This window comes from Ilyonectria robusta (genome assembly GCF_021365365.1).
Source record: "Ilyonectria robusta strain PMI_751 chromosome Unknown BGZ61scaffold_15, whole genome shotgun sequence".
In the NCBI taxonomy this organism is placed as follows: Eukaryota; Fungi; Ascomycota; class Sordariomycetes; order Hypocreales; family Nectriaceae; genus Ilyonectria; species Ilyonectria robusta.
Genome location: NW_025764449.1, coordinates 908,344 through 933,849, shown reverse-complemented (window position 1 = coordinate 933,849; position 25,506 = coordinate 908,344). Strand labels below are relative to the sequence as shown.

Genomic DNA, 25,506 nt, shown 5'->3' with positions numbered 1-25,506 from the left:
GTCTCAACATCATCGTCCATTCTGCAACTGCAGCATATAATCCGCCATGTTAAGCCCATCAGAATTCGCGAAACTCATGCGTGAGACGCCTACAGATCAGGAGACCATTGAAACCTTTACCCCCCAAGAAGTTGAGTTTCATAGATGGTACGTGACCGATAGGACGCCTGGTCTGGATCTTTCCAGCCGAGACTGGGCTCAGAAAGCCTGGCCCAACGTTGAAAATGCGTATGAGAAGTGGATGATTTTCTATGATAAGTGGATCTGCCGCACACATCGCAAATATGGCACGAGTTACGCAATCTCCGAGGATGATTACATTGATCTTATTTGCTCAATGCCATGTAATAATCACGAACAATATGATAAAGCGAAGGAGGTACAGTTCTGTTGTGATACTAATGCCATCAAGCTAGGAGAGAGCAGTTTTGGTGGAGCGTTGACTGGGTACATTGTGGACGTGGGCGGCTCCTGCCTGCTTGCAAACTTCCAAGTCGATGACGATCCGGACCCTCTATACCACCGGATTTGTTCAATCGACTTGAACAACAACCGGTATCGCTACTCTACAAAGGACTTGGGCAGTTTCACCCGAGGCACCGATATCACCGACTTTTTAGATCGCGACCCATTCTGCTTCTGGGAGATCGGTCAGCTCATGTGCTGCAGCGGCAATACTTGGAAAGATATCAGCAAGGGAGGAGTAGCCAACACTAACCCCGATCCTAGCTTGAGCCCGAGCATCGATCGATGGGACTGGACTGACTACGTTGTTGTCATTCAGCTTGACCCCAGCGGCTGTCCTAGCGGGGGCGTATACGTCGTGCATGTGAAGGAAAGGAAGGACAATACTAGCTGCCGTGGGGCGTTAACGCGGCCTGAGCTCCCTGGGCCCCTTGACAGATGGAGCAAGCCGCCATTCTTCATGGCCAAGATTGCCGACAAGTTTCAAGATCTGAAAAAGACTAGGCAATTCGACTTCGAAGTGATTTTCAAGGAGATACAAGACGTTGTACCCGTCAAGTTTGCTGGGACCCCCCAAAGGCCTATTCCCCGCTATATAATCAAGTAGTATCCACCCTTGAGCCTATCTAATGTTGAAGAGTAGAGTGTTTTGACAGAGTGGAAGATGGGAATTTGGGCTAGTAGTGCCGATTGAGACTGGATGGAATTTTAGTTTATCGTATTTATCTATTAGAGTTGCGTTGATCGCTGATCATTGATTTGCCCAGACCTCTCCCCCCCAGCTTTCACTAGCATGCGTTGAATCAGCTTGAACGAACGTGACGATTCATGGGATAATTTAGCTATTGGCAGCTACCGAACGGGTACGTAAAACCCAGAGGTTCGTGTCACCGCTAGGCTGACATAGGGCGATACATCAATCGGAGCTCCGATACGAGAACATGGCTGTTCTTGTTGCTCCGGCGGCGAAACGGCGAACATAAAGGCCGTTTTTAATATTGATGAACACTAGACACATTGGCCCAGGGATACTACCCCTCCCAGTTGAACCAAAGAGCCTTGCCTCAGCCTGGATCATGGAATGGCCGAGATTACTTTCACCTACAATTCTCTTTTCGATCCCTCGCAATACGGTAAGATCTATACGTAATGTATGGTGAAAGAGGGGCTCACAGGCCCCGATACTGCTCTACTCTATTCAAAGCTCCTCCATGTGGCGTCCAAGGGTGAATGAAACCCCCCTTGCTGCTTCTCAGTTGCTCCTCAGTATTGAGGCTATGGGCTGTGGCAGTGCACGAGCCAGGAACCGCGCTGCATGAAGAATGCATGATTTGTTCATATCCCAGGGCGGCTGCTGCAGGTAATTGGCACAAAGGAGCCCTCGAAACAGAAAGCCGCTTACATGTCTCAGGGGAGCGATCTAAAACAGAAGGTGGTTTCTGAAACGGGACGCTGGCAAGGCTGCGAGCTAGTGTGTGAAGAAACAAAATCGGGCCTACTCCATCACCAGTCGAGGCATCTTCATCTGTCACCCTGCATGGGATATGTAATTGGGACTTGGGTACGGAGGACGTCCCCCCACAATCCGTCAGCCAATAGCCTAATAAGAAGCTATTCCCGTGGTGCGGCGCCGAGCTGGAGATGATGGGAAAATGCCAAATCCGAGGCAGAGGAGCAGCACCCATGTAAAGGCGACGAATCGACAGGGATTCTCGTCGATCAATATCCCCACAATCAGACAAGGCCCATGCCAGACCATGTCGTGTCCCAGCCAATGACGGGCCCAAGACTGGCCCAAGAGTCGGAACATCCAACTCAACATCGCCATTGTTTGATCCTTCTTTTCACTTAGAGTGGTCACAGCCTGAGAAACCCCCGAATCAGCACCGCATACAACGTCCCGCATAATCTCGTTCATCCCGACTTTGTCACATCACTGTCAGTCATGTTTCGTAGCATGGATCCTTCTTCTTGTATCGGACTCTGTTGGTACGATTTTGGGGCCAACTGGAATGCATGGAATGCAATCTATTGTATGTATATATTGCCCTGACATGTCCCGAGTGTCTCGGGCCCTTCGTAGTTCTCTTCAAGTGCTTGGTTGGTTGTTTAGTCGTTCTTTGATTGGTGTTCTTTCAGTCTCTCTTTATTTATCCAGTCCACTCATTCATTCCGCTCAAATGCGTCCATTCTTTTTCATTGCCGCCTTTCTCGGCGTAGCTACTTGCCGTCCCACTCACAAATGCACCAGAGACAATCTCACCCCCGAGGGGTTTACCAAAATCCACCCAGGAGGAATCGATGAGGTCGAGGTCACAGATGGAAACACTCTTAACAGCACCTCCTTCGACAACAGCACTAGCACCATTGCCCGGCGGGACCCGGTTGGCGCTACTCTCCCTCTCAAGTTTGTCAACAATTTCAGCGGCGGCTCAGTAAATGCCTACATCTCGGGCTTGGACTCAAACGGCGTCGTCGTGTTTCTAGGTGCCGACGGGTCCTTGATCTACCCTTCCTCGGGTGGCTCCACGGTCCCGGTTCAAATCAGTGACAACATTGCGATTCCCATCAGCTCATATGGTGACACGCTTGAATTCGTCTTACCGATTGAGATGAGCTCTGGGCGCATTTACTTTGCGGAAGGTGAATTGTTATTCTACATGGTCAACATTGGCACAGGCGACGGCTTGGTTCAGCCATCCGTTACCAACCTTCAGGATGCGAGCGCCAACATTAAATGGGGATTTGTCGAGTTCACTTACACTGGCGGGGTCATATATGCCAACATCAGCTATGTTGACTTTGTTGGCATGGGTCTAGGCATGTTGCTATCTGTCACTGATGGCACCACTCAGAGCGCGGCCGGGCTCCAGGCTGACAGCGTCACCAACATCTGCAATGACTTGGTTACGCAGAGAGATGCGGATGGATTCCCGTGGAGCTCCATGTGCCTTGCCAATACTTCAGGAATTCCCGTCCGAATCTTATCGCCTGGCAACTTCCACGCCATCAACGCCGACGTCTTTGGAAACTACTGGACTAGCTATGTTGACGAAGTCTGGAGCCAGTATACCACTGAGGCCTTGACTATCAACACGCAGACGGATTCCGGGCCTGTGAGCTGCCAGGTTTCGGGCGAGGAATTGGTCTGTAACGGCGACAACCGTGGCTACGCAAAGCCCAGCGCCGACGACATCTGGGGCTGCAACACCGGACCGTTTGCTATCCTAGGTGACGACAATGCCATTCACAAGGCAGTGGTGCCGCGTCTCTGCGCTGCATTTGTCCGGTCCACGCTTCTGCTCGACGGAGGCAACGCGCAACCAAGCCTCAACAGCGATTCATACTACACGGTGGATCCGACCAACCACTACAGCCGTATCATTCACAATTACGAGGTGGAAGGTAAGGGATATTCATTCCCATACGACGACGTCAACCCGGACGGCAACGAGAACGCCTCGGGCACTGTTTCGTCTGGAAACGTCGACAACTTGACCATTTACGTTGGCGCCCCGCCTTCATAGCGGATCTTTCGCCTCAGTATATATTTGTACATTTCTCGAGTCTGGATCCGAGTTTGAATATATCTCTCCATCAATTTTGGAATATTGGTTCATTATTTACACGTCTCTTCCTGGGCTTGACCAGTTACCCTATTACGTGACACCCTATGTGTATTGCACCTTCGGTTTAAAATGTGATTTGGCCGTAACATGTTGTGCAAATCTCCTTGTGCTGCTTCTGCAATCGCAACGGCAATATCACCAGTATGGAACTGCTATATTCCGACATAATCCACTGAATGTACATTCTTCGATACGACAAAACACCGCTCCAGTCAACTATAAACTTAATTGCATCATTACCTCCAACTTGATTTTCCTCAACAGCCATCACGATACTCCAGGTATCCCGTGCTACGGGTAAGTCCAGGCTATTGCTAACCCTAACATACGTGACTCTGCTTAGATTGTGCCTCGTTATGTTCTTTACGTCATTTTCTATCTAGCTCAGCCTAGAAACCTCCGAGGAAAACCATCGTTTTTCATGATCTCAATGATAGATATCGGGGTGATTCGAACGCGACCTCTACGGACATGTGCTGATGGGGTTTTTGAGTGCTTGCATTCGTCATTTTCTCGCTGTAGAACTAATCTCGGCGAGGCGTAAGTTTGCATCGACGACTGACCTGCGTCAAACGAGCAGAGGCCGAGAATACGATTGAGGTTATAGGATAATTTTATCCATTCTACAGGGACATAAATTTCCTATTCGTTGAGTATTACGACAATCACAATGCAAACGGCAAACAGTCATATTTACAAGAGGTCCAATCTGAAGGAACCCTACCCTAGAGTTCTCAGGAACTTTGGGATACTGAAGAAATATTCATCAAATTCATGTTGATTGTGAGGGTATATACAAAGCAATTGGAATCAGCGGAGCATATTTTAAACGCCTTTCTAATGATCATAATGTCGTCTCAACTCCTATTTCCGATAATAATCAAGTTTCCCCAGCACATCGTAATCTCATGACTTTCTCCGACATAATAATCGGCGATTCAAAGAAAATATTGGTCATTTGGCCACGAATCTATCGAATCAGAGAGCTGCCTCAGCACGCTTCTTGGCGAGGCCACCCAGCTTCTCGGCAGCGGCGCCAAGGGTGCGGGGATCAGCGCCCTGGATCATGGCCTGGCCGTTGACGGCGACTTGCTTGCCGTCCTTGAAGAACATGAAGGTGGGCATGGCGGTGACGCGGTAGGTGCGAGCGATGTCCTGGGCGTGGTCGACGTTGACCTTTGCGAATGCCAGCGTGTTTGGGACGCTGTGCTTGTCGGCGAGGGTCTCGTAGATGGGCGCAATCTGCTTGCAAGGCGGGCACCAATCGGCGAAGAAGTCGACGGCAACGTAAGTGGTCGAATCGAAGAGTGCCTGGAGCTCGGCAGAGGAAGAAACGTGCTGGACCATTGTGGCGAGTGTGGCGATAGTTGGGACTGAGCTTGACTGGGAGTTGATGTTGAAGAGTGGAGTTGCCTTTGGTATTTCTTGCAATTCTGAAGTCAGGACACACAGAGATGTTGTGGAGAAGATGTGGATTTCCAGAAGCTGTTGCAGACGTGCACTTTAATAAGGAATATACGCCGTCTACGATGCCTTTCTGTTCCCCTCTGTACGGATTCTGATAGAATCCGAGGGAGCGGATTGGAAATCTAATCGTCACGTGATATTGCGCTATTTTCCCTTTTGTTAGCAATTTCCGTTATTACGTGCTGAAATCAGCGATGACGATAGATGAGGTAAGCTGCGCCACATGGAGTTGGTGGCTGTGCTTTCCCGTGTTACTTAAGCCAGCTTTCATCTGTGACCAAGCATTGAGAATGCGATTGCTCGGGTAGTGCCAAAAGCAACGGCTTCTGCATTTGCGATAAGGGATGATATTCTAGAACCCGCAGTAAAGACGCCATCGTTGGAATCAGCGGGAGCCCGTATTTAGTGATTCGCCACATCATCGAGAAGCGCCTAGTCTGGCGCATTCGGCTAGTTGTGGCTTTGGTCAGTTCGGGTTCATCTCGGGGTTGGCTGGGCTAGCTCCCATGGCAATCTGCTTCGAGTGCGTGCACTGTCAGGTACGTAGTGGAGTTGGTGATGAAGCGATTGATAGGGAGCTGTGCCGAACCGGAGCTGTTGGTCGATAGCTCGATGCTCGTGCGCACGGGAAGCCGTGTGAATGATGTCGCATCTGTGTGGTATCACGTCCATCCGCGGATCGCCACCTGAGCTAGCCCCCGGATCCGCTGCGTGATCGGCTCCGTTATCCGTACAATACTCCGTACGAAGCCAGACGATCGATGGGCAGCTGTGGGCAGCTGTGGGCAGCAACTCCATCACGATGCTACGTAGCCCAATCCGGTGGGACAGCGTCGCAGGTGAGAGAGGCCACTCTCCCTCTGGTGACACACACACCCACAGCCCCTCGTGCTTGTATAATGGGCCAGGAAATCCGGAGAGTGGCCCGGACTGGATGACTCGCGGTTGAAGGGCTCAGCTTGCGACTTCGGTCCACTTCAACTGAAGGCGGATTTGGCTCCGCTGATAGTGTGGTAGGGACCCGTCAATGTGGCACTGGTTAAACGAGGGGGGAGCGGAGATGTTTATTTAGCCTACCAAGAATGCGATGTGCTACGGTAGCATACACGTGCAAGGAATGCCTGCTGAGACTAGTTACTCGATCGGACTTTCTCCCGTGAATCCAGGACCAAGCCACTGGCGTTGATCGGTAGCCGGGACACGCGGACGTTGGGCTTCGTTACAGCTAGTTGAGCCGTTAGACGTCGGTAGCAAAATAGCGGCTCGGCAGGCCATCCAAAACAGTCTGGGTCGCGAAATGATTCTTCCAACACGGACAACCGCCCGCTACGCGTAGCCTAGCACCGGGGGCTAAGACGGGATGGCGATGCGAACCAGGAGTCAGGAGGAGTGTGGTGGTGGCGCGTGGTCTGCAGTGGTTCCTGAAGGCTGAAGCCAGCCCGCAGCTGCAGAGAAGCATGCAGCCGAGAATCCAGACGTGCGCCCGCAGAACGCAAGCTCTTTCTCTTTCTCCGACACTAAGAGGAGATGCAGCGCAGATAGCGAGGTGTGCGTATCTCCCGCCGCGTGGGAACAGGGGGAGAGTCGATGGGGCAGCAAGGTGCTGGAACTCCGACGGTATTCCCACATCCGACGGTCCCAGGGTGATCCTCACATGGGTGGCTCGGGGCAGGAGGGCCGAGGCACGCAGGCCCAGGAGGAGGAGAGTTGTTGAGAACTTGAGATTGCTTGCACAATTTGGAAACTGGCTCTTGGGATAAGTTCAGCCGTCGAATATGAGGGCATAAGAACAACGGCCAGATGGCGTCTGGCGCCGTTGGAAAGCCGCCGAGACGAAGAGCCGATGCTCGTTGCCGGCGCGTACCACCGGCCCGCCACCGTCGAGGTTCCATAAGACTGTGACTGGGAAGACACATTGGACGCCATACATTGGATACCACACATACACAGTCGCAGTCGGAGGCGTCTGCAGGAAACGCGCCGGTGCGACTGTCATCCCCTGCCACCTGCCCCTTTGCCAATCGGTTGCGGTCGCGACGTCGCCGACTCGCCGTCACGCTATCGAGCCACGTTTTCGATGAATATTCTCCAGCGGCCAGCCTCCCTAGCACGCATCAGCAGCGGTGGAGCACGCACTAGAGGGGAGAAGGTATAATGTACGATGTATCTGCGATATCTGCCAGTTCAGCGCGCGCAACAACGCCACAGGGCCCCCCCCTTGGACGGCCAACGGCGATTCCAACGGCCCAGTGCGCCGGGCTGGTGCATCAATTGGCCGCGTCCCGTCCCCGGTCGTTGTGTTTTGTGTGCCTTGTCAGTTCTGCCGTTGCGTCCCTTCGCTTGCGTGCGCTTTGGCTTTGTCCGTCCTGCGTCGCTTGTTAAGTTTGGTTCGTCGTTCTCACCTGGAACAAACGCAGGAGTCGGCACACTCCGGCTCCGACGTCGACAGATTCCAAGCGACAGGGTTGCCAATGCACGTTGCCCCAATAGGTGACGTGATATGCTCCCTGCCCCAGGTCCCAGGTCGATAAAATGCCCGCGGTATGGGAGACGCTCACCTAGGGCCCAGGCTAAGAAGCCAGCGTCCAGGGGGCCCCTCGAGCTGGTTCCTGGGCCTGCGTGCAACGAGAGGTCCGGCTGTGGCGTGTTCCCCCGGGCTTCCCTGCAGAAGAATATTCGACTCGCCACCGGTGTGTCTCGTTGGCCCGATGCAGGATGCCACGCAGATGGGATGGGCTTCTGGATGGAGCTGCGATGGGGCTGCGGAGCCATTTAACTGACTCGAGACCCTAGACAGACATGGGCTGACTCGAGACTTGCCCCACGCCGTCTCCACGCCCCCTATCTATCAACGAGGAGGGCGTCATGGGTGTTCTTTGGTGTGCCAGGATGTCCTTGGTTGTCTTTGGTTGTCCCTTCTTGGCCACTCTAGCGGCCAAGACGCACCAGACGCCGACTGCATAGTGCTATGTGTCACAAAAATACCGGGCCTTCAACACTAGAATGGAAGGTTGATGCGCGATGAACAGCCCGGAGCCCCAACTCTGGGATGCCCCTGAAGGCATTGAGAGCCAAGAGAACTAGGAGAACTAATAGAGCGTCGCTGAGGTCCCGGTGCCGTCATCCCATGATATCCACGGCATCCACAGCATCCACATCTCCCACCTTTGCGGACGCTCTAAGCCGCCCCCCCCCCCAGGTCCTAGGTCGCGTCCTAAATAAAAGCAATGCTGCCATCCTCGCCCCCGCGATCTCTCTTCTCCGCTGTCCTGTCCATTTGCTTTTTTTGCTGTGTTCCACGCTCCCCAGAAACAAATCTCCGTCGAGGCAATGCGCGCGAGTGGCTCTGGCGCACATCATTCCCTTGCCCGGCCTCCGCCTCACCAACGCCAGCGACTGACACCTTGGCCTGGGTGCTGGTGAATCCCCCGCCGCTAAACCGAGGTTCCTCCTACCGCAGCCATGACGGCCTTTATAGCAGAAATATGGACGTGGTATGCGTTGACGTGGATGATTGTCATCGCCAGGATGTACGTGCCGCCGTGTTACCCTCCAGATCTCTACCCGCCGTGTACTTACTCGCCTCTAGGGTATCACGATACATGCTGCTGGGCTCCCTCAAGAAACTACAACTCGAGGATTACCTGATGTTGCTCGCCATGGTCCGTCCCAGCGATTCCACTAATGACCCCAAACCATGCCTAACCTGCTCTAGATGTCTGATACGGTGTTAATGGTCGGCATGAGCATCATCTCACACACCAGCAGCAACCTGATCGACCCCAACGACCACACCGAACTCACCGCCGAAAACATCCGCGAACGAATCTACGGCTCTAAATGGGTGCTGGTTGTCGAGCAGATGCAGATCATCACCATCTGGACCACCAAGTCCTGCCTGCTGCTCATGTACAACCGATTGACGTTCGTTGTCCCGCCCCCCCGCTTGAAGGCTTATTGAGAAATGCGGCTTCTGACATCCCGACAGCATGAGTTTGAAGCAAAATTTGGCCGTCAAGATCGTCGCCGGATATGCTGCGTTCGGCCTCGTTCTGATGGAGATCCTTTACCTCGGAGTTTGGTGCCGGCCCTTTACCGAATACTGGGCCGTCCCTCCGGATAGTGGTATGTTGGAACCGAGCCTTGAAGGCTTCCCACCAGTGGACAACGTCACTAACTTTGGATTCCCTAGTTCAATGCTCCGCTGCCACGAACCATCTCATCACTAACGCCGTTCTCAACATCTCCTCGGATATTATGATCATCGCTATCCCGATGCCGATCTTCCTCAAGTCTCAGTTGCCCGGAAAGAGAAAGGCAGTGCTCATCGGTGTATTTGCGCTGGGTGCCTTTACCGTATGTCGATACCGAAATATGAACTGTGACAACACTGACCTTTGCCTGTAGATTCTCTCTGCGATCCTCAACAAGTTTTACAGTTTCAACGAGCCCTTCGGCTCCAACTGGACATTCTGGTACATCCGAGAGTCATCGACCGCTTTGATCACGGCCAACCTGCCCTACATCTGGACCCTGCTTCGCAGAATCTTCAACCTCAAGTCGTTTGCCGGATATTCCAACAAGCGATCGACGAACCCTTCAACCCGCTTCCAATCCAACTTCAGCCACGGCCCCCGATCCGCCGTAAGGGCTGGCGATACGACGATACACCGCTTGGACAGCGAGGAGCAAATCAACACGACGTATTCGATGCCGTTGAAGATTTACCAACGCCACGACGTCGAAATCAGAACCGAGGAGGCGACTCCCGAGGAGCGCCGCTCGCCGCCGGGTTGCATCCCCAGCGAATTGGTCGCCGGCAAGGACATGAGCTTACATAGCGGATCGCGGGACGAGGAAACAGGCTCGGAAAGATCTGCGGCCGGTGTCGTAAAAGTGTTCCATGGAGTTTAAGAGCCAGATGATGCCCATGAGAAGGCAGTGCGTTTAGGTTCTATATAATTCCCACGACACAGGACCGACCCTAATGACTTGTTGTATAATACCCCATCATGTGGATAGATTTAATGTATAGCCTCAATAGCTTAGATGTGAACGCCATTAGCAGTGTCCGCTAATAGTACGACGACAAACAAGCCGGGCCGTTTTGCATGAAGTGATTGTTAATTTGTGTGTCAGCCGTGTCCACAAATGCTGACATGTCTATACTGCTCTCTATTATCTTATCTAACGTGACTATCATTATCGATGGGGTGGTTCTCATAATCGTCTGGTCAACCAGCGCAGTACGGGCTCTTCTTCCGAATCCACTCACCCCATCGCCAGAGTACCAACGGCGCCACGAGACACAGGACCATGGCAGTACCTGCGAGTACTGCATTCCCCCAAGCGATGCCAAGCGCCTTGTACATGTCGGGTGCGAATAGCGGGAAACTGAAACCAGCCATTGTGCGAACAAAAGCCGCAGCTCCCGTGGCGCTGGCCGCGTACCGTTCGTACGCATCTACAATGTACGTCTGTGCGCACTGGAAGGAAAGAATTAACCCTGCCGCAAAGATGCCTGCTCCCACGTTGGGGATGATCCAGTGGAGCTGGAGATGGGCCGATACGCCGTATAGCACCAGTCCTGCTGGTGTAATCAAAGCAGTAGGGAACATTAATGGAACCCGGAATTCGGGTCGCCCCGGATGAGAATGCCGTATCTTTAGGGAGGTGTAGACCTGGAAAGAGGTTAGCCCATTCGACGGCTCCCTGCATGGCGTTGAGTGGGTGGGTGGGGGTTACCTTGTCTATCAAGGGGCCAGATACCTGGAGCCCGAGGACGAATCCAACTCCGAGTGATAAGTAGTTGAGACTTGCTCGACCAGGCTCCTGGTTGTACTGCTCCTCCCAAACCAGAGGAAATGAGGCCAGGCTGTGGATATGGTGAGCAACAGGCAACTGACGGGGATAGGGTCCACATACACCAGATACATCAGCCCGTACAGATACGCCCGGTAAAGGGCAGTGATCTGTATGGCTGGTTGTGTGAAGAGCATGATGAAAGGTCGCATCAGGTTTTTCCTCAGGGACTGAGAAAATGTCTGGTCAGGCCGTTCATATTCCGTACGCAAGGACTTGTTCCCCGTCTCCTTCCGAAGTTTCTTGGCCTTGACCTTGAGGATTTTGGGCGGATAAGTTTCCTGCAGAAAGAGAAACGCAAGGACTTGCACAAGGGCGTCTGCCGCTGAGACAATCCAGAAGATCCAGCGCCAGTTCATGTATTGAGTGAGATATCCTCCAGCTGCCTCTCGTTAGCTTGCGTCTCAATCTTGACAAGGTGACATACCGATGGGCCCTACAGCAGGGCCAAGGAAAGGGGCAAGGCTGTAAATAGCTATGGCTGTGCCGCGTTCTTCGGCTCTCCAACAGTCACTTAGAACGCCTCCTCCAAGCTGACGGCAGGGGTTGTTAGCAAGGTAGACACGTAACAACCGAGATGGTTGTGTCAGACAGATGGCATACTGCTTGTGGGGCACTTCCTCCCAGGCCGCTCAAGAATCGAAACACAAGAATTTGGGTTTTGCTTTGAGAAAATCCGCAGACGGTATTAAAGATGAGATAGATCATGTTGGCTGATTGAAGCACAACCACGCGCCCGTACATCTCTGATAACGGCGCGAGGACGAACGGCCCGATGGCGTATGCGAGAAGGAATATCGACATGATGAGATATGTCTCAAAGTCTGATGTGATGTTGAACTCGGCTGCTAGGTCGGGGAGGGCCGGTGCCAGCATAGTGGAGGAGACGGGCGAAATGAAGGTGAAGCAAGAGACGAGCACTGTAGAGACCCATTTCTTGTTACGGGTCCAGTTGTGAGGGTTCATAGGGTCGCATGGGCCATCCCAGGTCACCTTGAGGAACAAGCAGGTCAGCCCTGTAATGCGAGAATTGTGTAAGGCGAGGAATTACCAAGTTGGGGTCATTTTCCGTGATCTCAAGCAGAGGCTCTGGGTCCGAGTTCTCCAAGTCCCGATTAGAGTCACAGAAGTCTTGACCGCGGCCGGGTTGGTGAGTATTGTCCGGGATCTCGATAAGCGAGGGTAGGGGTGTTGCGCGGCGTAGAGTGGTGTCGAGAGCGCCATGCTCATCATTCCCCACGAGCCATGGATAATGGTGCCGAGACTTGTCGTAGTTGGCAAGGGGGTCGAGCATCGGGCTCCAAGTCCGCCAGAGGGAGGACCTGGAATTGACCCGAGAAAGGGTTGGAGTCTTGGGCATGTCGCTAGTGTGAATGGCTGAAGGATAACGATAGATTCATGCCTCGTAGGAACGACTGAATAAACGAGAGATGGTGATTTATGAACAGGAAAATGCTAACGAATGAATAGGTGATGCCCGTGGCTAGAGATGGAAGCCAATATGGAACGTTGTGGCTTCATTTATCTCTTGTCTGATTGATATGGGACCTGAGCGGCTGAGGACTATGATGGTAGTTTGCCATCGTCCAGTGGCTGAGATTCCAAGGCTATGGGCGCAAGGTGACGCACGCAGGCTTCATCAACGGCGTGATTGCTCCTGCATGAGTCCACATCATCAACTATCCGCGGACAGTGGCAGTACTCCTTGCACTGCCCAATGCCCAGTCTCCGACGACCCTCCACCATTCAAACGGCAGAACAGCGTGTTTCAGAGGCGACGGCGCAACACGAGGGCGGCACGTGGGCAGTGACGGTGAGATACAAGCCGGGGTGTCAAGATCGACGGCCGTACCTTACTCGACGGCTTTGCATGTCACCTGTTGCGTCTCATTGGGGCACGCTGGGTTAAACCGGAGAGAATTCGTCAAGGTGGTGGCTGAAGCAGTCGCCTAAGCCTCATTCATCGTAGGCCCGCCCGGTTTTACTCGTGAAATCAGATCGCCAAGAGGTACAACGCAATTAAGGTTGATGCATACAGAGTAGTTTATCTTGGCCCTCCTTCAGCCGTGTCTTGTTCTAAAAGCGAACACTCTGTGTCGCGTGTACAGCCTTGATTGGCAGTGCTAGGTCCGTATTGATTGCTGTCAGGATAGACTTCTTGCCAAGCATTTCGTAAGTGGCGATGATCCCATTTACTCCGACACAAACCCCGGCTGCACTCCACCGAGTATTAGAGCCAAGCTTGCCCAGTCTATAGCCCTCCGAATCTTGGCGAGAGCAGGAAATTGTCCTGATCGTCATGGCCAAGCCCTGCAGCAAGGCACACGGAATGACGCGGCCTGGGGCTCCCTCCAGCCCTAGCCGACTGTCGCGTGATCTATGAGGATGTCAGGAATGTTGCCGAAGGATCCAACCGTCCGCGAGCAGAAGTTTAGCATGCGACTTGTTGCTATTCTCGTACGCGGAATTTGGCCTTATTTCACTACAGTGCCTCATCTTGGCAGCTGGACCAGAGGAGAGGCTGTGTTTCAGAGGTAAGGGCTGGGTCAACATTCTCGTTTTCATATCGGTGGACTGATTGCGAGAAGACAAGCGCCTTTGGTTGGAGATACCGAAACATGACGAAGTGCGAGTGCCGGAAATAGGAACATTTACTGTGTTTCTAGAAGCCTTGTATTTTCATAGATAAATTGACCCTTCTAGCCCCGTATGTGTCCTGCTGTATTCCATGACCATCAACCCAACATTCGCTTCTTCTCTCGCTTTCAAAGAAGTCACTGCATTCGCTACAAACAAAACCTATTATACACGTTCGCTTAAGCTTCAACTTTTACCTTCGTTTCAAAAGTTTGAACCTTAGACATGGGCAACTCCGTCGACACACCAACCTTGCGGATCCTTGTCTGCCCTTCCGGCTTCAAGGGCAGCCTGCAGCCCGGGACAGCAGCCGACTGCATCGAGGCTGGCATTCTAGCCGTTGAGCCTCGTGCCATCGTCCGCAAAGTGCCACTCGTGGACGGAGGCGAGGGCTTTACCCACGCCCTCGTTGCATCGACAGGTGGGACAATCCACAAAGTTCCTGTCACAGGCCCGGTGGGCGAGCCCATTGTGTCTTTCTTCGGCATCCTGGGTCGCAACCGTGGCGAACCCTGTACTGCTGTCATCGAGATGGCGGCCGCCGCGGGACTTAGTTTGGTGCCCTCCAACCAGCGAGATCCCGGGTCTACGACGACCTTTGGCGTGGGCGAGCTCATCCTCGCCGCCCTAGATGCTGGTGCAAGCCGGATATTGGTGGGATGTGGGGACTCTGGGACTTGTGATGGCGGTGCGGGAATGCTTCAGGCATTGGGTGGACGCCTTCTTGATGCAGACGGAGTGCCCCTTTCGGTTGCTGGAGGCGGCAACTCGCTTCTGAACCTCGCTTCCATCGACTTATCTGCTGTCGACGACCGAGTCAAGAAGACTGAGATAGATGTCGCCGTCAATTGGCATAACGTCCTCTGCGGGCCAGGCGGCGTTGCCAACATCTTCGGCCCACAGAAGGGAGCCACTCCAGAGCAGACACGGCTGCTCTCACTCGCCATGGACACTTTTGCAGACATTTCTGGTCAGATACTTGGCGACGATGGTGTTCGGCTTAACCCTGGAGGCGGTGCGTCCGGGGGACTCGGAACAGGCCTTCGCCTAGTTGGAGCGCGACTCCGACCGAGGTACGAGATTGTGATGCAGTATGTCAACTTGGTTGGTATTTTCGAAGATTGCGATCTTGTCCTCACCGCCGAGGGTGGCATCGATGACCAAACGCCCCGAGGCAAGATCCCTGCCGAAGTGGCCAGGCTAGCGAAGAAGCACAACCTTCCAGTGATTGCCATCGCAGGAACGATTGGCCCTGGTGCAAGAGTCAATTACGACATTGGGATTGATGCGTTTACGTGCATCATCCAACGGCCCATGACGCTTGATGATGCTGTCAATGAGGCCGAGAGGTTGACTCGAGAGAGTGCAGAGTCGGTGATGAGAATAGTGGAGGTGGGACGGATGATGGGGAGGAGCCATGCACGAATTGTTGGCTAGGCTGTTGAAGAAGGGACTGTGTACGCATGAAATAGATATGAGCAGCTCAATCATGATATCCATTATAAAATAGAACACTAATTAGGCCACCTTTTTATATCTCCATTTTCATCAAGCTACATGCATTACTGTGCACCGCACCTACATTGGCGTGATAATATGAGATTCTTCGAACTAAATTCCCTGTTCGACCTTGGCTAAATCCCCTGGCCGCTTGTCATCAGCGTCAATGGCGCAGGAGAAAAATGGACGGGTGCTATATGGCAGCAATTACAAGCCGCGCAATCGTACCGAGAGGGCCATCAATGACGAGAGCCTAGCATAAAATCAAGCCCACGCCGTTTATTGAGAAGCCTAATGATATTGTTACTTCCTTTTATTTTTCTTAGAATTCTTTTTTCTTCCTACTGCATGAGAATAATATGTCAAGCTGGGAAGCTGAAGCGTACGAATGAGCGCATAGTAAGCTCTTTCATACGATCTGGCTAGAAAGAAGCGCATATCTGATTCGTACAAACAGCATTAGGTATGAGCGCGAACAGCTACTATCGTCAATTTTTTCTAGAATGCAACCTCAAGTGCTTGAGTTCTGCCACAGAAGTGGCGGACTGAATGGACCGTTCTAGGCTTTGGATCATGGAAATGGTCATCCCCACATGCAAGGACGCGGGGAAGCCGGGCAACGGGTAGAGGAAACCGGTACAAATGAGCTAGAGAGGCCGACATTTGCGCAATAATGATTGAGATTTGAGATTTCGGAGATATGACTGGGAGAGTTCTTCCTCCCCTGTCCGATCAGCTGCATGTCCAGGTAGCTTGGCGATGTAGAGGTAGGTACCAGCACACCGGATATCCCGAATCTAGAATTGTCTTTGTGCTCGTTAAAAGATCTTGCTTCAAGCTTCATAAAGTCTATTCGATGCAATGCACGGGAACTTCCGTCCTTCCTGGGAGAACGCCTCATTGTCCTCATGCTTCGCAAGTGCAAGCATTTAAATCCTGACAGCACCTGTAACACTAGATTGATGTGCATAGGTCCTCATCAGTCTCACCTAACGACCCTGCATTGACCAATTTGATCGGTTATTGCTTTCCGAGCACGTTTTTGGGGTCATCACATGATGAGATACCGGGAGCTTGGCCCTGCGAAGCGGGGAAAGGGGCAGGACATCTCGCGGAAGAGGTTTTCCTCTAGCGGGCTTCAATTGTTGGACACGGCCGGATGCATTCTGCCAGCATATGCAAGGTACCTTGGTCTCAGCCGTCTGCTGGTGACATCGCTTGTGATACTGGCAGTTCAGTACTCACGTCTCGTGTTGCTTTTGACATTGCTTTGCTAGACCGAGTTCTAGACCCTTCCTGCATGGTGATAGCGACTAGCTATGACTTCACCGTTCACGCCTCGTAGCCCTGCCAAGACGGGTTCTAAATCCCACCACAAGGGGAGAAAGCAACGATTGAAAGCAATGGGAGAAAACAATGCGTGGTGATCCTTTCAACCCTGATTTTAGAACCGTGCTGCAATCCTGGGATAGCTATGCATATGAAAATCGCCCAGGGTCTGGAACCATCCGTAGCGTAGCGCCATGTCTCGGCCAGCTCCTAGTCCAGTCGCCAGGGTTAATCCTTTGTGACGGCAGCATATCTACCGAGTCAGACTGACCCTCCCCACACTCCTCCATGCCTGTCCCCAGAATCTGGTCCGTGAGGTCCGCAGGGGCCGTATTCCGGGGTAACATATTCCATCATCCCCACTTTCCATATCTCACTCCGAAACCTGGTGACCAGTATCTCACTCGCAGGACTCATAAGAGACGTGGCTCGCGCCCAATTTCAATCGTTTTGTTTTGATTTATCATTCCAAATACGTCCAAGATCACCTCACCCAAGCGATCGACCCAAGGACAACCAGCCACCATGTCGCCTGATTCTGGCCCTGACGAAAAGGACCTGCAGGCCACGCACCTTGAGGCCGGCGATGCTGCCCTGAGTAAGGGAGTCGAACAAACTGAAAAGGTTGTCCATGCGGATGGCACTATCGATTATCTAGATGCCAAGGCTGTTGGAGGCGATGTCGATGAGATGCCCAAGGGCTACTTCCTGAGCGCCCAATTCATTGGTACAGTCACGGTACGTTGTTAGAATCAGAATTCCAACCAAATGTCATCAGGAAATACTGACCCCTTTACCCTAGGCCCAATGCCTGGGAAGTATTTGCGCCTATCTAGGCTGGGTCTTGCCGGCCAATACTCTGTTCGTCACCCACCAAGAATGACTCAAACATGCCCCTAACAAACTTCCTAGAACCCTCATTAACCAAGACATCGGTCCTTCGGCGAACATCAACTGGGTGGCGACAATGTGGACTATGGGAAGCTCGATAGGATTCCTCCTGTTCGGCCGACTCTCCGACATGTACGGCCGAAAATACATGGTGCTGGGATGTACCGTCCTCGGCCTCATCGGCTGCATTATCGGTTCATGCGCACAGAGCGTTGAGATGCTCATCGCCGCAAATGTTTGCAACGGCATCGCAGCCGCCGGCCAGCTCTCGTTTGGCATTGTCCTGGGAGAACTTGTCCCTAACAAGTGGCGAGGACCGATTACCACTCTCGTGTTCCTTTCTTCGTTGCCCTTCGCTGTCTTTGGACCTGTAATTGCGCGAGCTTTCTTCGAAAATACATCGTCCCGGTGGCGATGGAGCTATTTTATCGGCGACATTCTTGGAGCCATGTCTCTTGTCTTGTACTGGTTCTTCTATCACCCCCCGGACTACAACCAGCTCCACGTCAACGGAAAGAGCAAGTGGCAGATGACCAAAGATCTGGATTTCATCGGAATCTTTCTGTACATTTCCGGTTGCGTGCTATTCCTCATCGGTCTGTCATGGGGCGGAACGCAATATCCCTGGGATAGTGCCGAGACTCTGTGCACACTGCTGATCGGCGTCGCCTTGCTTGCCTCGTTCGTGGTATACGGTACGTGGAATCTTTCTGAAACAAGCACAACTACTGACCATCATTCAGAGGGTTTCTTCTGCAAAACTCAGCCGCTGATGCCGCCTCGCATGTTCAAGAACATCGGGTTTGTCGCAATCACCACCATTGCCACTCTCGGCGCAATGGTCTATTACTCCCTCACAGTTCTCTGGCCCACAATCATCAGCACGGTGTACACGACAAATGTGACCGACGTTGGCTGGCAGAGCTCGGTCGTGGGTGGCGGTATCCTCCTTGGCCAGAGCATTGCGGGCTTCTGCATTTCCTACGTGCCCAAGGTGAAATACCAATGCATCATTGCGTCAGGCCTCGCCTTTGCTTTTATGACGTCTTTGACAACGATATCGATTGATCGTTGGGCTGCAACTATCGCTCTTGGCGTTCTCACATGCACTTCTATTGGCTTTGTCGAGAACATCTCCTTCCCCGGTGTTACTCTGATCTGGGAGCCCCAAGATATCGGTCTTGCAACAGGAGTGTTGGGATCCATTCGCGGATTTGGCGGTGCCATCGCCCAGTCACTTTACGTCTCGGTACTGAACAATCAGTTGGTCAAGAAGATCCCAGAGCACGTCATTCCTGCTGCCAAAGCCGCCGGCCTTCCAGAATCATCGATGGATCAGTTGTTAGCAGGGACAAGCACTGGGGATTTCTCAACGGTCCCAGGGATTACGGATTCCATCATCAGCAGCGTAGCCGCGGCTATGAAAGACGCCTACATCGGATCTTACAAGATTGTTTTCTACACCACTATCCCATTCTCTGTCATTCTGTTTTTAATGGCATTTTTTGTACCGAATATGGAAAAGTTTCTGGGCAACAATGTTGCCAAGAAGCTGCAAAGGCACCACTAAGCTCTTGGTTTAATGACGAAGGAAATTTATTAGCTAGGCCCTAAATAGAACGTCCAACAATATCAAGTCACACATATGACAAAGAAACTATGACACCTCTCTTACCCCAGTGATTCCTACTCCTTCTTCGTCTTCGCCTTGCCCTTCTTTGGAACCCTAACCAGCCAGTACAGCCCCAAAGCCCCAAAAACGTTGAAGATAATGTACACCCACATTATTCCAAAGTTCCTCCATCTATCACCATAGTTGGATTGAAGACCAGCAAGGTAAGCATTGGTGTCTCCAATCGAGCAAAATGTGCAGGTGCTGTTGTTGTCAGGATCGGTCAAATAGCCACCAGCAGCCTCGATGTAAAGCTCCATGTAGTCTTTGCAGGTCTGTCCGGATGGCGGGGGGAAGCGGATGAACTCGTTTGCGGCACAAACGACGTTTGTATTCGCTATTGCCGTAGAGAGCATCGCAGAGACCAGGTATGAAAACGGGCTCACGCGGTACATGAAGATCCAAAATCTCGGCATGCTTGAGGGTGTGGCAAGCACGCCACAGAAGATAAGACACATCATGAACAACAGATTCGCAATGTTGCCGCCGTTGTCGGCCGATTCGCAGCCCGCAATGATGAAATCGGTAAAGGTGCAGGTAAACAGCATGAATGTCAGGATGAGGAGGAACATGAGTAGTCCTCGTTCCGCAACCGCGTCCGTTGCCTCAGCATTGCGATACAACCCAATTGGATAGTACCAGCAGAAGTATATAGAAGCAGCCATCAGAGTATTCCAAGGCAATTCCACGATGATCTGGCTCAGAATGAAGACCTTCCAGCTGTATGTCTTTGATGGGCGCTCGCGTACCTCGTACAGATCTCGCTGGATGACAAAGTGCGGCATAGTTTGCTGCACCATTTGACCAAAGACTGTAAGGACTTGGAAGATGGCAAACATTTGATTTTGGAGCCCTTGGATTGTGTTCGGGGCCTGGTAGAAAACGAAGCCGACGAATAAACCGATGAGGGTACACAAGGTAGCCTTGGAATAGATGTACGACGGCGTGCGCCAGTACTGTTCGAAAACACGACGGGTAACATTGGAAAGCTGCACAAAAAAAGGCGCCGCAAACTCATCGAAAGAGTTCGGATCGTCTTCAGGAGCACTTGGGTCTTCTGGCTGATCCGTAAGACGTTGCAGTTCCGCCTGGGTTTGGGCTGACTCGGGCGAGTCACGCCAAATTTGCGGCCAGTCCTCGTCTGTTGAAGATCCAGGTGCGGCTCCAATGACTTCGAGCATCCACTCTGCGGGATTAGCACCTGGTGGACAAGGATGAGCGCCGTTGTTTTCGAAGTAGTCGGTCATGCATTTTGAATTGTCGCCGATATCGCCAAAATAGACCGTCTTGCCGCCACTTGCGAGGAACAACAGGCGATCAAACCGCTGGAATAGAATAGCTGAAGGTTGATGGATTGTACACAGGATAGCTTGGCCATTGCGGGCCAGTTTTTCAAGCAGGTCCAAGATTGCCCAGGAGGTTTGCGAGTCCAACCCCGATGTAGGTTCATCGACAAACAGCAGAACTGGGGGCTTTGCGGCCAGTTCGACACCTATGGTTAGGCGTTTGCGCTGTTCAACGTTGAGACCTTCGCCGAGGATGCCAATGACTGCTTCCGAATAGTCCTGCATATCGAGCATCTTGATGACTTCGTCGACATACGCTATCTTTTCTTTGTGGGGGATATTTCCTGGCTGGCGCATGACGGCTGAAAAGTTGAGTGCCTCCCGAACCGTAGTTGTGGACAAGTGCAAATCTTGCTGTTGAACGTAACCAGTCTTTCGTTGGAAGGAAGCATCTCGGAGTTTATCGTCGACAAGAATCTCGCCTGTGATCACCCCCATGCTCGTACGATCGGCCAGACAGTCTAGCAAAGTCGTTTTGCCTGCTCCAGAAACTCCCTAGACGAGTTTGTCAGCCTTCGTTTTACAGGTGTTTTTACAAAGACTTACCATCAACGCCGTCATCGTACCGGGCTTGACCCAACCTGCAACGTTGTCCAGAATACGTCTCGTCTCAGTTTTAATCTTGACATCGTAGCAGACGTTGTTCCAATGAAAGACACTGGTGGACTTTTGAATGTTTGCAATTTGGCTGCTAGAGGAGCCGGGCTTTTCGGTTACGGCCAGGCGCCCAGCAACCGCTTCATTCGACTCGATGTCGTCGGTGGAAGACTTGCTCTTGACTTGAGCCGCTTTGTGTCCACGGCGGAAGACCAGCACTTCTCCTTTAGATTTCTTGGCGCTGACGATTTCCGCAAATCCCATGTAAGTCGAAAGGAAAAGAAGGACGAAGGCGATGACAATGCCGACATTGCGCCACTTGTGTGCGTGATAATATTTGAAGGCTGAGTTGATGTATGCGTCGCCGCTGACCATTAAGTTGCCCTGAACCGAACCAACACTAGAGCAGACACGGTTAACGGAGTCCACGTTGGCATATGCTGGGATTGCCGGGCTTGGAATGAACTGCGTGCATTCGAATTCCCTGCCGTGAAACTCGTTGACCATAAGGGACTCGAACGCATAAGCCAGTGGGTTGACATAATTGATCCAGCGGCACCATCCCAACATGTAGTCAATGGGGATAACGAAGCCAGTGAATATAACCAAAGCCAGGATGAGGAGCGAAGCAGGAACCATAGCTTGTGACAGGGTCCTGGAAGCTGAAGCAATCGTTCGGAAAATCATCGACATGCATAGCGTTGTGATAAATGTGAGGAGGAGGAAATAAAAGAAGGCTCCAGGTTCGCGACGCAAGTTCGTCATGAAGTACAGGGTGAGGTTATAGGTAAAGGCATTGAGAATCTTGTAGGGCATGTCGCAAAGCATGGAAGCAATGGCCTCGGCGGATGGGTGATATAGAGCATACCGGTTGTGTTTTTCCACGATTGGGCGCTGGGCATAGAGCGTGAGAATCTAAGTTCCAGTTAGCTTGCGGCTGTCATAATGGTTATTTGGAATTTATCTTGCCTCAAGAGCGCTTGAGAAAGCATTAGACAAGCAAGCTAAGAAGAGCAAGGCACCTCTCTGGTAGAAACTCCCTGTCGTCTGCGCGAGATTGAAAAACACACTTCCCACGATCAAAGCCATGCCGAAGTTGCCGAATAGCATGGAAAGTGTTAGGGTAGGGTCTGACACCAACCGTTTGAATCCTCGCCACATGCACAGCCTGATCTGCTGCCAGTAACTCATGGTATACGGACTCTTCGCGCGCTGGGCTTTAGCTTGTGTCGCTCGCTTGATAGCCCTGAAAGTCTCTGCGCCAGGTCCATTGATCGGGTTTTCTGTCTTGTACTCTTCAATCTCGCGTTGGAGTTCCGCAAAGGCAGTGGAAGCCTTCCATCTGGCGGCAAACTCATCCGGCGTTCGAGGGGCACGTCCTTCGAAGCCTGGACGAACAATTCTCTCCTGTGGACTCGTCATTGAGGTGAGGAAATCTGGTGTAGTCTGTCGGTCAGGGCAGTCGAAACCAAGCTTGGTGAAATATTTCTTCGCGGCCGTTGTCTGGCCAAAGAAAATCTGACGACCTTCGTAAAGAACCAAGACCTTGTCGAATACATCATATGCCGCCTGAGGGGCCTGATAGATGGAGACGAAAGCAGAAGTGTCGAACAGTTCCGTTTGAAGGCGAAGGGTTTTGCAGAACTCCACTGCGTTTGCGGAGTCGAGGCCTCGCGTGCTGTTATCCCAGCACTGCAACGGGGCACCGCTCAATGAGGCTTCCGCGATGGTGACACGCTTGCGTTCGCCGCCGGAGACTCCCCGCACGTATTCATTCCCTACTCGGGTGTTGATAGTATGAGTGATTCCAAACATGGCCATAACCACATCGCGAAGGTGTGCAACAAAAGTTGCCTTGTCAATACCTCCTGGAATATCACGGGGAGCCCTTGCGCTGGCAGCAAAGGTGAGGGTGTCACCGACAGTGAGCTGAGGGAAGTGAACATCCACTTCGGCTGTGTAGATGGCCTCTCCCCTGTGCTGCGAATGCATTTCTTCTGCCGTTATGCCTAGAAAAGGCCGTCAGCCTTCTATTCGAAATAGGGAATAACTCTTGCTGTTAAACCCTACGGCATCTCCAGTCTTACCTTGGTAGTTGAAGTAAGCATCGTCGTTGACATAGATACCGCTAGTCTCTCCCGCAATGGTCTTGAGGAAAGTGGAACAGCCAGATCCAGGCGGACCCAGAACCACCAGCATCTCTCCATTTCGAACAAGGCCGTCAAAGTCACGTATAATATCGATCCTCGTGTGTCCGTATCCAAGAAGCTGTCGGGGAATCCCTGCTATCTCCAGCCAAACGTTGGCGACATCCTTCTGGTAGTCGGTGGGCTGCCCGTATCCAAAAACATTGAGGTTTTGATAGCAGACACCGGCCTTGCGAGCGGACAGTCCAGAATCTGAAAGGAGACGCACGATGGACTTGGCCCATGCGATGGCCCTGAAATGCTCATTCTTCGGGTTCAGCGGGCTGTTCTTGTCTGCCGTGAAGGGGTTCCCCTCGGCCATGGAGTAGTGGCTTTGGTTCGTGTACTGACGGGCCAAGTCTCGCACAATACTAGCACGCCGGACATGCTCGGAATCGTCATCTACCAGGGCACTCTCCTGGCCAGTAGAGCCCTTCCCCTTCTTTCCCTCATCTGCGGTTACGGAGCCGTCGGAGGTTGAAACAGCGGACCCCCGGGCTGTCGAATCCACTCTGTCGGTGGCTAGAGCTTCGGTGTCTTTATTTAAGGTTCCCGGTTGGTGGGTTTCCACCCCCTTATGTGCTTTAGGGAGAGTAGCGTCGATCGGTTGAGCCATTTCGTGGGTATAGGCCGTACAATCCCCTAGTGCGCCCGTACAACCAGCAATGATTCAGCCCTAGGGAGTACACGTGACCCGATATAGCTACTTGATTGCGAAGGGTTTGAGTTTAAGTCGATGTGGCAGCCGAGGCTTAATACATGAAGGATCCCCTTGGAGTGGACTGATGGTGTGAAGATTCGAACCAACAGTCTCACCCGAAGTCGCGTGACAATTGATGCAGGCTCGTGGAAAAGATCTTATAGAAAGATACGCTACTGATGAGATAACCATTATGGTGGCTCTCGGACTAAACTGGAGGACATCGTGGAGTATATGAGTAAACCGACAACCCGCCCACACGCCATCAAAGTCCCGGGGGGAGCGGAACTCCAAGGAAAACTAAGCGGTATGACGGCGTCTGTTAACGGTCCGTCAATTCGTGAAGCTTAGTCCGCAATCCCCGAGGGATTCCCTGATGGAGCGATGGGGTGGGACCCTCGGGGAATGGCTCAGGTCCGACTCTCCGGCTTTGGAGTACGTCCCTCACATCACGGCATTCCGTTCGACAAGGGTCGCTGCACCCCGGCCTAAGCCATCCGCTAGGCTGGTGCATGATTACATGATATCGAGGCGCGATCTTAGAGGCTCTCTCCCGTGACGACGGCCTTGAAGATCATCTGTGCGGGGAGTGCTCTTTTACGGCTGATGCCATTTAAAAACCACACCCTCCACGGCGCCATGATCAATCCCGGCCGCTTACTATTCCAAAATGAACAACACAAGTTCTCATGAGATGGACCAGTCCCTACGGGGATCTACGAAGCCATCGTCACTCGCCTTGCGGCAGCCTAAGAAGACCATGAGGGTGCTGGCCTGCGTCTTGTGCCAGCAACGAAAGAAGAAGTGCGATCGCAGCAGCCCATGTTCAAATTGCATCAAAGTAAGTGTCATGATGGAAAGCCGAGATATCAAATACATGCAGACAGACGCTTACGTTCGTGCTGCAGTTGAAAGCCGTTTGCATCCCCAGTACGCCCGCTCCTCCACGCAAGCGGCGGCGTCCAAACCAAGAGCTACTTGAAAGATTGGCGCGATGCGAGGCCTTGTTGAGGCATTGCACCTGCATCCGGCCTCCGTTAACACAAGACACCCACTCCGAGCAGTCATCGGTGGCTTCGAACGACTCGCCTGAAGCAGAACGAACGTCAAGTCCGACCTCTGATGAGGCATCGCCCAAATGATGCTTGCTTTGTCTGCGCCGCGCATGAACCTATCGATACGCAATGTAGACTCTTTACAACCAGAGTCTAGGAATGCCCATTCT

The 25,506-nt window shown here is 52.4% G+C and overlaps 7 protein-coding genes across 7 annotated transcripts; 4 read left to right on the top strand and 3 right to left on the bottom strand.

Moving 5' to 3' along the window:
- Positions 1–46: 46 nt before the first annotated feature.
- On the top strand, positions 47–3,993 carry BGZ61DRAFT_590212 (uncharacterized protein; the record flags this gene model as incomplete). Its single annotated transcript, XM_046256623.1, has 2 exons — positions 47–1,023; positions 2,717–3,993. 2 exons carry the CDS (start codon positions 47–49, stop codon positions 3,990–3,992), a joined length of 2,253 nt encoding a protein of 750 aa, XP_046102068.1.
- An 842-nt stretch (positions 3,994–4,835) lies between these two features.
- Positions 4,836–5,633, bottom strand: BGZ61DRAFT_455702 (thioredoxin-like protein). The gene has a single exon (XM_046246422.1). It carries the CDS (start codon positions 5,439–5,441, stop codon positions 5,073–5,075), a length of 369 nt encoding a protein of 122 aa, XP_046102067.1. The 5' UTR covers positions 5,442–5,633; the 3' UTR covers positions 4,836–5,072.
- A 3,159-nt stretch (positions 5,634–8,792) lies between these two features.
- On the top strand, positions 8,793–10,655 carry BGZ61DRAFT_394559 (uncharacterized protein). Its single transcript, XM_046242901.1, has 6 exons — positions 8,793–9,091; positions 9,151–9,223; positions 9,277–9,485; positions 9,550–9,686; positions 9,754–9,917; positions 9,969–10,655. Exons 1-6 carry the CDS (start codon positions 9,024–9,026, stop codon positions 10,473–10,475), a joined length of 1,158 nt encoding a protein of 385 aa, XP_046102066.1. The 5' UTR covers positions 8,793–9,023; the 3' UTR covers positions 10,476–10,655.
- A 140-nt stretch (positions 10,656–10,795) lies between these two features.
- BGZ61DRAFT_590209 (major facilitator superfamily domain-containing protein) lies at positions 10,796–12,783 on the bottom strand (the record flags this gene model as incomplete). Its single annotated transcript, XM_046256622.1, has 6 exons — positions 10,796–11,242; positions 11,307–11,436; positions 11,487–11,805; positions 11,851–11,956; positions 12,027–12,416; positions 12,475–12,783. The coding sequence occupies 6 exons, from the start codon at positions 12,781–12,783 to the stop codon at positions 10,796–10,798; spliced, it is 1,701 nt and encodes a 566-aa protein (XP_046102065.1).
- Positions 12,784–14,285: 1,502 nt separating this feature from the next.
- BGZ61DRAFT_534815 (glycerate kinase) lies at positions 14,286–15,497 on the top strand (the record flags this gene model as incomplete). The annotated part of the gene is made up of 1 exon (XM_046254193.1): positions 14,286–15,497. The coding sequence occupies one exon, from the start codon at positions 14,286–14,288 to the stop codon at positions 15,495–15,497; it is 1,212 nt and encodes a 403-aa protein (XP_046102064.1).
- A 1,917-nt stretch (positions 15,498–17,414) lies between these two features.
- Positions 17,415–19,350, top strand: BGZ61DRAFT_550017 (trichothecene efflux pump; the record flags this gene model as incomplete). Its single annotated transcript, XM_046255451.1, has 4 exons — positions 17,415–17,627; positions 17,692–17,750; positions 17,802–18,461; positions 18,663–19,350. The coding sequence occupies 4 exons, from the start codon at positions 17,415–17,417 to the stop codon at positions 19,348–19,350; spliced, it is 1,620 nt and encodes a 539-aa protein (XP_046102063.1).
- On the bottom strand, positions 19,196–24,203 carry BGZ61DRAFT_550006 (ABC-2 type transporter). The gene is made up of 4 exons (XM_046255450.1): positions 23,483–24,203; positions 22,365–23,404; positions 21,345–22,310; positions 19,196–21,293 (listed from the first exon to the last, which is right to left on the bottom strand). Exons 1-4 carry the CDS (start codon positions 24,195–24,197, stop codon positions 19,467–19,469), a joined length of 4,548 nt encoding a protein of 1,515 aa, XP_046102062.1. The 5' UTR covers positions 24,198–24,203; the 3' UTR covers positions 19,196–19,466.
- Between the last annotated feature and the right edge of the window lie 1,303 nt (positions 24,204–25,506).